General features: G+C 42.2%; 2 protein-coding genes across 5 annotated transcripts in view; one reads left to right on the top strand and one right to left on the bottom strand.

Annotated features, from left to right (window-relative positions):
- Window positions 1–3,530: 3,530 nt before the first annotated feature.
- LOC139761037 (uridine diphosphate glucose pyrophosphatase NUDT22-like) overlaps window positions 3,531–15,707 on the bottom strand; it is a 34,067-nt gene continuing 21,890 nt past the window's right edge. The window contains exons 3-5 of the mRNA XM_071684798.1: window positions 13,354–13,487; window positions 9,294–9,448; window positions 3,531–5,447 (exon numbers count right to left, since the gene is read on the bottom strand). Coding sequence (XP_071540899.1) covers window positions 5,293–5,447; window positions 9,294–9,448; window positions 13,354–13,487 — 444 coding nt within the window. The 3' untranslated portion in view covers window positions 3,531–5,292. The remainder of the gene's footprint in view (window positions 5,448–9,293; window positions 9,449–13,353; window positions 13,488–15,707) is intronic.
- LOC139760964 (eukaryotic elongation factor 2 kinase-like) overlaps window positions 4,184–15,707 on the top strand; it is a 145,773-nt gene continuing 134,249 nt past the window's right edge. For 2 of the 4 annotated variants that reach the window (XM_071684747.1, XM_071684754.1), the window contains exon 1: window positions 4,328–4,468. The gene's annotated coding sequence lies outside the window, so the exon portion shown is untranslated. Of the gene's footprint in view, window positions 4,469–15,707 lie in introns of all 4 variants that reach the window. The other 2 variants (XM_071684767.1, XM_071684756.1) reach the window with 2 other exon arrangements.

Here is a 15,707-nt window from a genome sequence, read left to right as displayed (position 1 = left end):
ATTCAAAGTCGCGCCCTGGGGTAAAGTTAGTAAACAATCAATAAATATATTTGCACGTGTAATTCGTTCAAGGGTTAATAACAACTGATGAGTCGAATACAATATTTAGAAAAAGAAAGTCTTTCTCCAGCATGGAGAACAGATCCCATGATAATTAAAAAAAAAAGGAGAAATCTATTTTCTGGAAAGAATTGGTTTTAAGGCGAATGGCAAAGTACTTTTAGCGCCTATTGTTTTCAAAGCAAAATCAGAAAATGACGTAATGAAGAACCCCATTAACTTTAATGTTAACCGTATGGAATCTCAAAGTGTACAAATGAATGACAGGTTGCGAGTGCTTAAGCAATGTCCTGGCCTATGTACTCTAATCCAAGAGATGATAACACGACTACCTAGACGCCAGGGAGACAGGATCTGTCTGTCGACGGCTTCCCAGTCAATCATCTCCACTCGTTCCATTCCTCGCACTATCCTTTTCTTTTCTTTTTTTTTTTCAAATTCTAGTTTTCCTTCCTCTTCTTGTTAAGGAGCTCTTGATGCCCTCAATCCATGTCATTCTTGGACGTCCTGCACAGAAGCACATTATCACGCACAAGTCTTTTTCCTCGCTTACCTTTTTTTCAGTTCAACAGAATTCAAACTGAAGTTTGACTTTTTGTTTTTACTATCGAAATGTAAAACTTTGCACTTAACGATATCAAAATTCGTTTGCCACTTGAGTCTACTTTATCAGTTTGTTTATGTTAGTTTGAAGCTGTGAATTTTCAAGTTCATTTGTAGATTTATCACCCATCTTTATATCATCAGCGAATTTTGATATCTTGCAATGCACCTCAATATCAAGATCATTGCAATATATGAGAAAGAGAGTCGGTCCCAAGAATGGTCCTTGTGGCACTCCACTTGTTACGTCTGGCCATTCTAAGGTTTGACCATTAATCACAACTCTTTGTTTACGGCCAATCAACCAATTTTCTGTCTACTGAAGTACAACCCCAACAATGCTATGAGATTTAATCTCTACTAGTAACCTTTGATTCGGAACTTCATCGAATGCTTTTTAAAAATCTAGAAAGATGACGTCATCTCTTTTACTTTCGTCATGCATGCTGATTATATCATAAAAGAAATGAAGCAGATTTGTCAGACGAGCGATTTCGTCGAAAGCCATGCTGAGAATTGTTTATTAAGAGGTGGTCCTCTGAATGGCTAACAATTTTATCTCGAATGGTGGTTTCCATAAGGTTTCCAACTACAGACGTTAAACTAATTCGACGATAATTTCCAGACAGTATTTCATCAGTTTTTGAGTATTGGTGTTCCACTGACAAACTCCCAATCGTCTGGAAGTTATCCCGTAACAAGTGACGTACTGAAAAGGGCAGTCAAGGACTTAAATACTTCATTTGTCGCCTCTTTCATTGTCCGTAGATAAAGCTTATCAGGGCCTTCCGTTTTATCCATTCTCATTCTGTCCATTGCTGATTGCATGTCTTCAGCTTTTATGTCAGTTTGTTAAAGACCGTTCAGTGATGTTGGATTCGGAACATGGGTTGAGTCTCCGATCATCAGTACAGATGCAACAAAGTCATTTAAAAGTTTTCCCCATGTCTTCGTTGTCTTGAGTTAAATCAAAGTTCTCCGTAATTAATGGACCAATTGACTAGGTAATGACTCTCTTGCTTCTAACGTTGCAGTAAAACCTTGGGTTTCTCTTGCTATTTTCAGCAATATACTGATGTGGACGTTTACTTTGTCGTATAACACTCTTACTTTACACAAATGTACACAACTTAATCATATTGGTGGTTACTGGTCTCTTTGAGTTTCTTATGAGCTACTTTCTTATACAACAGGCACTTGTTTATTTCACTGTTCTACCACCTTGGCTTCGTATTAGAAATAGCCCGTCTACAACATATTCGAAGATATGTTTCCTCTGTTGCTTTGAATGTTTTACTGAAGCTTTTCCAAGCTACGTTCGCGTAGTTTTCATTAACCATATCATCCTAGGTTTGCCTGTCAAGAGAAGTGCGAAGACCATTAAGATTTGTGTTTAGAATCGGGTATTTTTTTTGTGACTTTCATGTTGACCAACATTACAAGCAATGTTGAAAGCGACGTCAATCATGATTTGTTGGTGACCACTTGTACCAAATACCAGCTTTTCTCCAACTTCAACATAATCAACGAGATCATCTTTTGTAGTCAGAACTAAATCTAATGTATTCTTGTCACGAGTAGGTTTCTCGACTGACTGGATTAGGGCACTATCAAACAAATGTAAGTAGAGTCCACCCCCGGAGTTACCGGAAATTTAGATACCGGTACGTTAAAATCTTTTCTATGATAAAATATCATTCATTACAAACTTCTGCTGACTAATCATAAAATCTTTCGTCTGTCTCTAATGTCTGTGTGTTGTATGAACCAGCTCTGTTACTTTCTTATCAAGATTTTCTTTATTTTCAGCACAAATGAAGTCGACATTCTCTACGTCTACAATATTTTCACTACAGTTTTTGAATGAGCTTTAGCAAAGAGAAAGACGTCGAGGTCTACTTTGTTTCCCGTATCCCTAGGGATTAAATTGTGTGTAAAGTGGAACTGAGCATTCGGCGAGGAAGTCTTTAATGTTGAAATTCTAACCAAGATTCGTAAGTGACAGTCATATTATAACCATTTCAAACAATACCTAAGAATAACAAAGTTAACAAGTAAGAAATATATCAACTTGTTTAATAACTCCAAATCTTGATAGCAGATTTATAAGCTTCTAGCCCTAGATTTGTATTCAGTTTGAGGAATATCACCTTTGGACGAAGAGGAGGGTTTGTGATTTTTTTTCTGCCCAATCTTTCGTCGCTACTTCACAACAAGATATCTATTCATATAAACAAGGTAGGCTTATTTTTGTGATTTACTTATACTTTTAATCGTCTTATTCAAGTTAGAGATAATTGGAGTAAGTTTTGCTCATAGGCTGAAGGTGAAGAGCTAATGGCTTAATTGGAAAACATCATTTAGGAAGAGTTACAGCCAGAATGAAATGTATCAAGTCCTGAAGCATAACATTGTACCACAGCTAAGGGAAGTATAGTTCCCAACCTGCACAGCTCGTGATGCTATAACTGGGTAGGGTGTCGGCCAACTTTTGTTGGCGACTGTACCATCAACGTCCGCGGGAGGGTTGCGTACGTGCCGCCCTAACCCACCAGCCTCAACACAGCAGATGTATTAGTGTCGCTTGTATTGTAGCCGGGAGGTGATGGTGCTGGTGGCCGCACCACACGACTACGGGGATTCCTAGCTTACCGCCCCCTTATCAAAAGTTGACATTATAATACACCCACAGGCACAGTAACGCACAAAAATTAAGATAACTTAGGACAAACCTTAGTGGCAAATGATTATAACACTATGGAATCATTACGTTTGGTCAGTGCATTAGCTTTGTTACATGGTCTTAGTTACCGACAGTGTCTAACCTCTTTAGGATTGTGAGGAGTAAAAGGTTATAAAAACAGATAACACAGTAATTCTGTATTTATATTACACAACGGTGTGCTGCCAATGGGTTAGTTGTTAGGGGAATAGCTGCTGCTGCTGCAGGGGAGGCGAGACAAGGGGTGTCGCGGTGCTGCTGCTGGAAAGGCGAGTTGCTTAGTCTGTTAGGAGGAAGGTGGCTTTTCATGGTCCCGTGATTCACCTGCAGAAGGAATAAGGCGTTGTCATAGTCTCATGTTGCTGTTGCAGGGGGTGTGAGGCATTACAGAGGTCTTGCGGCCCCGCAGGAAGCAACGTTGAATCATCGCTGAGGTCCAGTTGTTCTGCTGCAGGAGAGAGTCGGCGTCACTCAGGTCCTGTGGAACTGCTACAATAGGAACGAGGCACTGTCGACGTCCTAAAGTATTGCTGCGGGAGGGAACAGGTGTTGCTAAGGTCCCTTGATGTTTATGCAAGAGGCTTGGCCGGAGTCACATGGTGGCCCCAGACGTTGTCAAGCAGGGCATTGTGTACAGTATGATATCAGCAGCCGAGCCAACGATCATGTTTGGGTGGTTGGCTGTGCTGTCAGGGTCATTGAGGTTGTCATCGTCAAGCTGTAACCAACGGTTGAAACATCTGGAATATCTTTTTCAGATGTACTACGCCCATACTCGCTCTCACTCCATGATCATGACGAGAGTGCACAGATTGTAATGCTTACAAGGCACACTAGTTCTCCACATAACACCTCCAGGCTTGTTTGTATGACCAAGTCACTTACGCCATCTGGGTGTGTGAAAACGAACTATGATTGCAATCATGTAGGGAGCCTTTGGGAGAGACACAGTCAGTGCGTATTACGGGCAAGATGAGCTTTTTCGAGCGACGCAGAGACTTTGTCACTCTTTTATATAGTGCAGTAATGGACTAAATAGGAAAAGTGCATAGTGTCTGTTTGTTTAGAACTGTAGACCTAACTGTAAGTAGCTAATTCATTATTCACTTATATGTAGTGTTCTAATATGTATCCCTTCATATCTCTGTCTACACACTCAGTAATTCATATGATCAACATTTTCAAAGGAGCTAAAGTGCCAAAACAAATATTATTCCAACCATATTACACATACTTAGCAGAGACCCACTGTTCTGTTCAACATTTAGCTAAGATTCTTTATTCACTATCTACTTTCAATCTCTTCAATCTCTCAAGTTTCTCGTCCTACTTTAGCTCAACTTAAAATTTGTATATGAATCATTATACCAGATTCTCTTTGCGTTCTCATCACTTGTAACGACTGAAAACAATTTGTACATGTAAGATTTTACTACCACTGTAGGATATGAATAACAGTTCCTGAAACAGGGACGTTTGGAACAAACTTGCTCAGAAACTTGTTCGTCTATAATTTTGACATATTCATTATAATTTTGTCATGTTACGGCTACATAAAAAAGATAAAAGATAGGTAATGCACATGGGATTGTACAGTACTGTATTCTCGAAATGAATAGATGTGATATGGATGAGGCAGTAGGCTACATTAGCTGACAATAGCAATGTTTACTGGTAGACTCACCAGGTGTTAGTCTGGCGGGGACAATAATTGTGACAGTAATCACATCTACAGATAACAATTCTGTTTTTTTATTGAAAAAAAATAAGCATTTTTTGTTGACAACTGTGTCAAGAGGGAATGATAATTTGTATATGTTTGTTTTCCGATGGACCGATTCAGGAAGGATGTAGAGCCTTTCCTCGGTGGACATTATTGTAGTGTTCATTTTGAAAGTGTTAGGTCGCTAGACCAGCGGCAGGAGGCTGTGGTAGTGGGTGAGGAGGAGCGCTCCCCTCAGACTGGGTGTGGCCTCCTCAACAACCCGTATGGCTTCCTCCACCTCCTTCCCCGCGCGCCTCTCGCCTTCAGGTAACGTGACGAACCCCTCACGTGGGACACCTGTAATACAGTTCAACTGTTAGAATAGATCATTACTAGTTGCTAACAGTACGTGCCACAATGTTCGGACGAAATGCTGGTAGAATCAGTGAAGCATACTATGCTCTGATTTTAATGTGTTTACGGGGAGCCTAACATGCTATGGCGCGCTGAATCATAAATCACTGTTGAGTAAATCATAAGAATCAGACACGACAACATAATTGTGATAACTTTAATGAAGTAAACGAACATATGAAATAGTGGAACTTAGTTATGAGACGTTTAAACAGGGCAACGAAGTATGAAACAAAAAAGTAGGTTGTTCAGTATGGTGTGTACGATGAGGCTGTAGGTATCAGGTGGCCAGGAAGCTGGGAAGATTACGAGCGTCTCATTTCCTCTAGTGAACAAATTGTTTATGTTTCCATTTTCTTACACATCACCAGTGTCAGGGAAACTCCACCGAGAATATACCGAAAATTCCTTATGGCATATTTTCTCGTTCCTTCACATTCCTTAAAAAAAGCTTTGGAATAGAGACAAGGAAATATTTAGCAACCTATTAATATCCTACGCAAGGCCAAGATTAGAATATGCCTCTCAGCTTTGATCACCCCATCTAAAGAAGCACAAAGAGCAATAGATAAGGTCCAGAGGAGGGCAACAAGGATGGTACCAGAATTAAAAGTTAATGGAAAGGCTGGTTATAAATTTACCTACCTTGTAAGAAAAGTGAGGGTTGGCCTGATCACAACCTCTAGATTTCTAGAACAGATTAATGATGTACACACAGAATAGTTCTTCGAGAGATGTAGGGATAGAACGGAGCACAACATGAAATTAAGTAAGAAATTTGTCAAAGAGAACGTTAAGAAATGTTTGTATAGTATGAGAACAGTGGATGGACTGAATAGAATGACTGAGGACATGGTTAATGCAGATACCACACATAAATCTATAGAAGTTGTACAGTGATAAGGAATGTTCAAGGGAGGGGGCCCCGGGAGTGTAAAACTCCCTCCTCGCACAGTACAAATAGGTAATTACACACACGTATTTTCTATTCTCATACTTGTTTGCTGTTTCCCACGTGTCGAGGTAGCGCCAAGAACAGACGGAAAACATACTGATTTGCTCACATCCACTCACTAACTCTCGTGTTAAATGTAACGAAACAGAGCTTCCCTGTCCATAGCCAAACCCCATAAATCTTTGTGGTTTCATTTGACTGCTTCATATATTCTGGTCGTTTCCTTATACTACATCGTTCCAGTTCGCTCTGTCAAATGCATGCCTTACACCCTGTTGCATGTTTAGGTTCCGTACCTTCAAAGCACCTATCAATTGCTCCTTCCACCTCTTCCCCGGGTTCCTCCTTCTCCATGTACCCTCCATCGTCCTAGTCAGCCTCTCCCCAATCATTCTCTCCATGTGTTCAAACTATTTCAGCACACCCTCTTCAGGTATTTCACACATACTCTCTTCACTATCATACTCCTCTCTTACCCACCATTTTCTTATTCGATCACCCCTCTTCACACCACATGTTGAATTCAAACATATGATTTCCATTACATCTATCCTCCTCTGTATTTTTTTTTTTAATGAAATGGATAATTTTGGACAACTGGTGTTTGAACATCCACTAATGGTAGAATAATACTGAGAAAATCAGGGAACATAAAAAGAAGATAATTCTAAATATGCTCTCGTATTCAATTCTATGGGTATTAGAGAAAACCTTCTCCCAGCTATCTCCCTATATATATATATTATATATATATATATATATATATATATATATATATATATATATATATATATATATTTATTTATTTTGCTTTGTCGCTGTCTCCCGCGTTAGCGAGGTAGCGCAAGGAAACAGACGAAAGAATGGCCCAACACACACACACACACACACACGCACATATATATATATATATATATATATATATATATATATATATATATATATATATATATATCATACATTTTCGCCATTTCGCGTGCTAGCGAGGTAGCGTCAAGAACAGAAGACTGAGCCCTAATGGGAATATCCTCACTTGACCCCCTTCTCTGTTCCTTCTTAACCTTGTATATATGTAGATTTTCTTTCCTCCTATGTGTAAACACACACACACACACATATACACACACGGGTTTAGTCTTTAGTGACCATGAGACAGCACTTGCCAGCCCGGTCGGACCCGCATGGATTCGAATCCTGGACGTGGAAGCCGGCCTCCGCCCAACCCAAGGTCATAACCTCCCCTCGGAGCTGGTCGATGACTGGGTTCCGGGCTTAGGCTGGGATGTGTGTGTGTGTGTGTGTGTGTGTTTAAATCAGTGCAAAGCTCTCTCCCCGTAACACAAATCACAACCTCCCCCCCCCCCCCCACACACACACACACACACCAGCCTGAGGCAATTGTGTGTGTGTGTGTGTGTGTGTGTGTGTGTGTGTGTTTACTGCACTTCTGCTTGTCGTTACACTCCAAGTTAAAAATCACCTTGAGTGAGGCATATATTATGGTAAACGTGATGTCTTGGCGGCTTTCACAAGAACAACGTGGTGAAAAAAATGACACCTTACCCAGCATAGTGGTGTGGATGTGGCTGGTGGCGTATCTAGTATACCTTGTGAAGGTTGTGATTGGTCTTATGTTGGTCAGACTGGGGGAAACAAGTGTTAACCAACGTAGCTGTCACGTCAGAGGTTGCCAACAGTGTTAGCCAACACAGATGGGATGTCAGAGGTTGTCAAACAGTGTTAGCCAATATAGATGGGATGTCAGAGGTTGCCAACAGTGTTAGCCAACATAGATGGGATGTCAGAGGTTGTCAAAAAGTGTTAGCCAACATAGATGGGATGTCAGAGGTTGTCAAACAGTGTTAGCCAACATAGATGGGATGTCAGAGGTTGCCAACAGTGTTAGCCAACATAGATGGGATGTCAGAGGTTGCCAACAGTGTTAGCCAACATAGATGGGATGTCAGAGGTTGTCAAAAAGTGTTAGCCAACATAGATGGGATGTCAGAGGATGTCAAACAGTGTTAGCCAACATAGATGGGATGTCAGAGGTTGCCAACAGTGTTAGCCAACATAGATGGGATGTCAGAGGTTGTCAAAAAGTGTTAGCCAACATAGATGGGATGTCAGAGGTTGTCAAACAGTGTTAGCCGACATAGATGGGATGTCAGAGGTTGCCAAACAGTGTTAGCCGACATAGATGGGATGTCAGAGGTTGTCAAAAAGTGTTAGCCAACATAGATGGGATGTCAGAGGTTGTCAAACAGTGTTAGCCAACATAGATGGGATGTCAGAGGTTGCCAAACAGTGTTAGCCGACATAGATGGGATGTCAGAGGTTGTCAAACAGTGTTAGCCAACATAGATGGGATGTCAGAGGTTGTCAAACAGTGTTAGCCAATATAGATGGGATGTCAGAGGTTGTCAAACAGTGTTAGCCAACATAGATGGGATGTCAGAGGTTGTCAAACAGTGTTAGCCGACATAGATGGGATGTCAGAGGTTGTCAAACAGTGTTAGCCAACATAGATGGGATGTCAGAGGTTGTCAACAGTGTTAGCCAACATAGATGGGATGTCAGAGGTTGTCAACATTATGATGCCTTATTCCACGATAAAGTCTCGTGTAACCAAAGTACAGACTGGGGAGACGCTTCCGCCGTGATAAATACACACTGTGTTCTGGGTTGTCGAATCCTGTTCAATAGCAGGCCTTTCTACGTCTGTTTCCCGGCGCTATCTCGTTATGCGGGAAAACCTAAGTTTGGAAAAAAGAGAGAAAAATATAAGATGAAAGTGATTAAGATAAGGTGAGGGTGAGGCGGGGTATGCTGACCTGAGGGTGGCGAGGACTCCCGTGGGAGGCGCAGGAGGTGAGGCAGGCGAGCCAGGGTCTCTGGGGACACCAGGAACAGCTCGCTGCTCTCGTCCGCTTCATCCTGAACACCTCGACTGTACACCTCCCGCACCTGATCGCTGCTCAGGCTCAACCTGCACAGATGGGAGACATGTGAGAACATTGTTCACCTTGATACTTTCCTCCACCAGTCATCCTGTAACAATACTTCTTCACACATCTTTTTCATGAACAAGTTTCTTGCTTAATTTCGTGTCTGTTCTCTGGTTGTTCTGTCCCTGTATCTCTTGTAGACCTGTTCGCTCTCTACATCACTAGTCTGTTTAGAAAACGTACAAGGTTGTGGTTAGGTCACACCGCACTCTTCTCTCTTCCAAGATGGGGAAATTTAAGGTATATAGCATTTCCCTGTAACCCAGGTCTCTAAATTATCGTTCTGTCTTAGTTGCCTTCCTCTGGACCTTCTCTATTTGCCGTTTATGCTTCTTCAGGTGTGCTGAATCAAAGCTGAGAAGCATATTCTAGTTCATGTCTTACATGGCATGTGTGTGTGTGTGTGCGTGTGTGTGTGTTTACCCATTTGTACATACAGGGAGGGAATCTCACACCAATGGACGCCCACCTGTTAACATTTCTATTGTCATAACATCTTTACCTTCTTTCCGTTTTCTTTCACTATTATTTTCTGTATTTTCAGCCGACATGTTTCATTTGTCCAGCATGTTACCATCACAGAAATACCCCACATCTCCTCTGACTCTTCTCTCGCTGTTGGTTTCGTGGTGAGTTCTCTAGATGATCCTCACCCTCCACCACCCCTTTCCCTGGCCAGAGAACAACAACATCGACAAGGAACGTGAAAAGATGCAAACGAGGCTATCTATTCTACCACAGACATGGCTAAGACTCCTTTACTCAAGGCACAACTTAGGTGTCCCGCTTGTACGTAGACCTTCTGCAGACCTTCGATTGTTTTCTTTTTTAACCAGTCTTCAGCGCGGAGGGGAGGGGGGAGGGAGAGCATCACTACCTCCTGGCAGTTCAAAATACACATTCCATTACTCTCTCTCTCTCTCTCTCTCTCTCTCTCTCTCTCTCTCTCTCTCTCTCTCTCTCTCTCTCTCTCTCATCATGTTTCTCATTCTGTTGCAGACATCCAGGAGATTTTTAAATTAGGATCTCTCCGCTCTGAACACACGCTGCTCCTCACTCATCCGTTTTCCTCCTGATTACCTTTTTCTATCAATCTACAGACAGCGTTGGGGAGTGATGGCAAGTCTGTGGTTTTGTACGTCATCCCCCACTGCCTTACTATCTATCTGCTTCTGAGAGACTCATGGCTCAGTTTGGTAGTGTCATGTCTTCACTGTGTTCTCGTTTCTTGCTCTCAAACACCTTTCAAACACCGTCTAGAACTCCTCTGGAAAATGTCTCTTTTTTTTTTCATTGGCTTTTTGATGTCTTTTATAGAAATCTCTCTCTCTCTCTCTCTCTCTCTCTCTCTCTCTCTCTCTCTCTCTCTCTCTCTCTCTCTCTCTCTCTCTCTCTCTCTCTCTCTCTCTCACACACACACACACCACCGGCACCCATCTACTGACACCCCCTCATCACACACGTCACGTTCACATAGCCTATCCCTGTGACACTGATGTGTAACCCTGACTGGTTGGTACATGGCGACCCGCCGTATATACCACAAGAGAATGGTGTTACTGGACCCCGCTTGATTGTGGTTACACCGCGAGAGAAAAGTCACCTTCGGTGTGGTTATATCAGTCACGTCGAGGAACTCCTAGCTCGCACCTCTAAAAAGAGAGAAAGAAAAAAAAAGCGTTTCCCTGCTTCTGGTTGTAGCGCAGCCTCGATGCTGCAGAAACCCCATATAAATGATCCATTTGACGTTATGAATCATTTTCATTTGTTGATTCCAACAGTTCATTTCCTCCCAGTGGATATTCATAATTCCTCTCAACCCCATCTTCACACAGAACACTCATTACCCACTCCCCCACGACAGCTGTAGTTCTATATCCGGGTCTCAGCGCAGCTCTGGACACGTTGGGATATTGTCAACTGTGGTCTTCATACTGGCATCATCAGCACACCAGTGTCGGGAGGTCTGTGTCTCCTCAGGCAAACTTTAATATGAGAACCGAGTGGCTGTGGGTCCGCTGCTGATTTCTATGTGAGCCCCCTTTCTTACTTATTACGCGCTACCTCGCCAACGTGGGAAACGGCGATCAAGAGGAAAAATTTTTGTTTCGTACATCTGGATGTGATGGTTTCTTAACGGTGAAAATGTGAAATTCATCCTCTAATTTCGGGAAAATCTTAATGTCACTGACAATACGGTATGAGTAATTCTGTTCAATATTTGTTCCTTCAAACCTTAGTTCAGTTGAGATGTATTCATAAGACAGTTACTGATTTCTGATTACCTTTACCACTGTTATTTTTCTTCCATGTGTTCTCAGTCCCTCACCGTTTACACTGCACTAATCATTACTTATTATTCTGTACCTTCTGTAAACACTTCTGTAGTGATGCAGTCTTATCTTTTCCTGAGAGTTTCCCCTGCATACATATCGGAAGCCTCTGGCAAAGTTCACAGCATCAGCCACCATGTGTCAAAGCTTCAACCATTGTCTCACAGCAGCAGCCAAACACTGGCATTTCCTCTGAATGCTTCCGTGAGGCCGCTCCTGCTGAATTTCCAAGGCTTAGTAATTACATCCTTTTGTCTCCTAGTGCCTCACTGCCTCCATCTTTTGTCTCCTAGTGCCTCACTGTCTCCATCTTTTGTCTCCTAGTGCCTCACTGTCTCCATCTTTTGTCTCCTAGTGCCTCACTGTCTCCATCTTTTGTCTCCTAGTGCCTCACTGTCTCCATCTTTTGTCTCCTAGTGCCTCACTGTCTCCATCTTTTGTCTCCTAGTGCCTCAATGTCTCCATCTTTTGTCTCCTAGTGCCTCACTGTCTCCATCGTTTGTCTCCTAGTGCCTCACTGTCTCCATCGTTTGTCTCCTAGTGCCTCACTGTCTCCATCTTTTGTCTCCTAGTGCCTCACTGTCTCCATCTTTTGTCTCCTAGTGCCTCAATGTCTCCATCTTTTGTCACCTAGTGCCTCACTGTCTCCATCTTTTGTCTCCTAGTGCCTCACTGTCTCCATCTTTTGTCTCCTAGTGCCTCACTGTCTCCATCTTTTGTCTCCTAGTGCCTCAATGTCTCCATCTTTTGTCTCCTAGTGCCTCACTGTCTCCATCGTTTGTCTCCTAGTGCCTCACTGTCTCCATCGTTTGTCTCCTAGTGCCTCACTGTCTCCATCGTTTGTCTCCTAGTGCCTCACTGTCTCCATCGTTTGTCTCCTAGTGCCTCACTGTCTCCATCTTTTGTCTCCTAGTGCCTCACTGTCTCCATCTTTTGTCTCCTAGTGCCTCACTGTCTCCATCTTTTGTCTCCTAGTGCCTCACTGTCTCCATCTTTTGTCTCCACTACGAAGCTGCTTTGGTGTCTGGAATGCCTGTGTTTCACATACCTAAGACACCAAATTATTTGGTTTTACTAAGGTGCCTCAGTTACTTACTGACGAGTTTTGTGTTGATTAAATGGTTTACCAAAGGCTTGTTTCCTTGGCGACAGTGGTGTATTATTTCACAACTACTACTTCTACTACCCCTACTACTACTACTACTACTTCTACTGCTACTACTATTACTTTTACTACTTCAGCGCTGCTACTACTACTAATACTAATACTACTATTACTGTCATTATGATCATCATTATTACTGTCATTATTATTATCATTATTATTATCATTATTATTATTATTATTATCATTATCATTATCATTATTATTATTATCATTATTATTATTATTATTATTATTATTATTATTATTATTATTATTATTATTATTATTATTATTATCATTATTATTAATCATCATCATCATTATCATTATTTCGGGAAGGGGTACACATACGTATATGTGTGTGGTTAGCTTTGTGTGAGCACTTCACTGTGCACTATGAACCAACCTGGCATAAAACCCCAGCGAAGGTCGGCCTCCGGCGTCCATGTTGAGATCGATTCCTAAGAAGGTCAGCTCACTCATCTGTTCCCTGGAGACTCCCAGCTCATCCACGGCTTCCTGGGCGGCTGAGCTCCACACCTGGTGGAAGGCAGTGGCAGAGCTGACTCCTTGACAACGGTGGAGTACATCAATACTGTATACTTAATAAGAAGATTCTAAAGATCACGTAACAACTGCAGTAATAGAGTTATCGTTTTTAAAGCTGCTGGTGAAGCTGAGCCAGAGATGTGTGGGTAACACAACAGGTGTGGTGTTGATGAGGCAAGATGAGTCAGGACGGGTGGGGGCGTGAGGGTACTTCTGAAGAGAGTTGAATGACCAGCGATGGACAGTCAGTCGTTTGGAAACTGTATGAAGTCGACGATCAGCGAATGAGAGGAAAGTTGAGGAGATTTACGGTGACGAGAAATATAATGATAGATGGAGAGTAAACAAACACAAAGGACTGCCGTCTCTGCCGGTGGTCGACCTCCACGACTGGAACACAGACCCGACAAATAAGGACAACATTGTACTCCAGCCTCACCCACATGACTGTCCCACCGCCAACCTCCTGGTGAAGGACGACACAAGTTAATGGTGACGACACGTCCGCCACCGACGCAGATGTTGAAACAGATGGACATGTGTGTACTGAAAATAATTTCGGTTGTTTGATAAACTGAACGATGATATATGTCATTAGTGTTGATGGATCTGCGCGGACACCACAGGTGCATCAAAGACTTTATGAATAGTTTGCATTAATGAAAAATGAACACGATTAAATCATAATAATGTGCGATTGTAATCTACTGGTGTCGAAGTGAAGAGTCACTTTCCTATAACTCCAGCCGTGGACTCTATCTTACCTTGCTCGGTAGTGTCATATCATATGATGTTCAGAAACCTACTCACGACGTGGATATATTAGACTACCAAGCTCTAGCTACAGATGAATATCTGGCCTGCAATGCTGTTACTGGAGAGACATTAGGTAGAAGTGATCAATGACATATTACTTTGGTTAAAGCTTCAAAGTACAGTAGTGTTGTGATTCTGGTCACCATGACACTAGTGGAAAATAGCCATATTTTAGAATCACAGATTTCTGTGATTGTTGCATTGCTCTTGGGAGGATTAGCTGAGATGAAATCGTCAATGAAATCGATAAAGACGTAACCCGGGAAAGGTTTATTAAGATATTTACACTATTAGAGGAAACATGTGGACAGCAGACGATCACTTTCCAGAACTGAGCCAAAATGGTGGAAAAGCGAAGTGATATTAATCAAGGGTGTAAGGCATGTATACGAGTAGGAAGAAAGAGGAGTGATTGGTTCCAAGTGGAGGTTGGTCTGCGGCAGGGGTGTTTATGGATGGGGTGGTGAGGGAGGTAAATGCAAGTCTTGAAGGGAGGGGCAAATATGCAGTCTGTAGGGGATGAAAGGGCCAGAGAAGTGTAAGTTGTTGTTTGCTGACGATACGGCACTGATGGCAGATTCGAGTGAGAAACTGCAGAAGTTGGTGGCTGAGTTTAGATATGTGAAAGAAGGAAATTGAGAGTAAATGTGAATAAGAGCAAGCTTATTAGGTTCAGCAGGGTTAAGGGATAGGTTAGTTGAGGTTTGAGTTTGATTAGGGAAAAATTGAAGGAAGTGAAGTGTTTTAGATATGTGGAAGTAGACATGACAACGAATGGAACCACATAAGCGGAAGTGAGTTATAGGATAGATGAGGGTGGGGGAAGCAAGGTTCTGGGAGCACTGAAGAATGTGTGGAAAGAGAGAACGTTATCTGGAAGGGCAAAAATGGGTAATTTGAAGGTATAATAATTCCAACAATATTATATGTATGCGAGGCATTGGCTGTGCGGAGGAGGGTGGATGTGTTGGAAATAAAATGTTTCAAGACAATATGTGGTGTGAGGGGGTTTGATCAAGTAAGTAAGAGAGATGTGTGGTGATAAAATGAGTGTGATTGAAAGAGCAGAAGAGGGTGTGCTGAAAGGTTTGAACAAGTGGAGAGAATGAATGAGGAAAGGTTGACAAAGAGGATATATGTCAGAAATGCAGAGAATATGGAGAAGTGGGAGACCAAATTGCAGATGGAAGGATCAGTGAAAAAGATTCTGAGCGATCGGGCCTGCTGAACATGAAGGAGGGTGTACGGAATAGAGTGAACTGGAAGATGTGGTACACAGGGGTCAATGGACTGAACCAAGGCATGTGAAGCGTCCGGGGTAAACCATGAAAACGTCTGTGAGACCTGGATGTGGATAGGGGATCGTGGTTTCATTTCATTACACGTGACAGCTAG

The sequence above is a fragment of the Panulirus ornatus genome, chromosome 3, assembly GCF_036320965.1.
Source record: "Panulirus ornatus isolate Po-2019 chromosome 3, ASM3632096v1, whole genome shotgun sequence".
NCBI classification, from domain to species: domain Eukaryota; kingdom Metazoa; phylum Arthropoda; class Malacostraca; order Decapoda; family Palinuridae; genus Panulirus; species Panulirus ornatus.
This window is presented reverse-complemented; position numbering and strand designations above follow the sequence as displayed.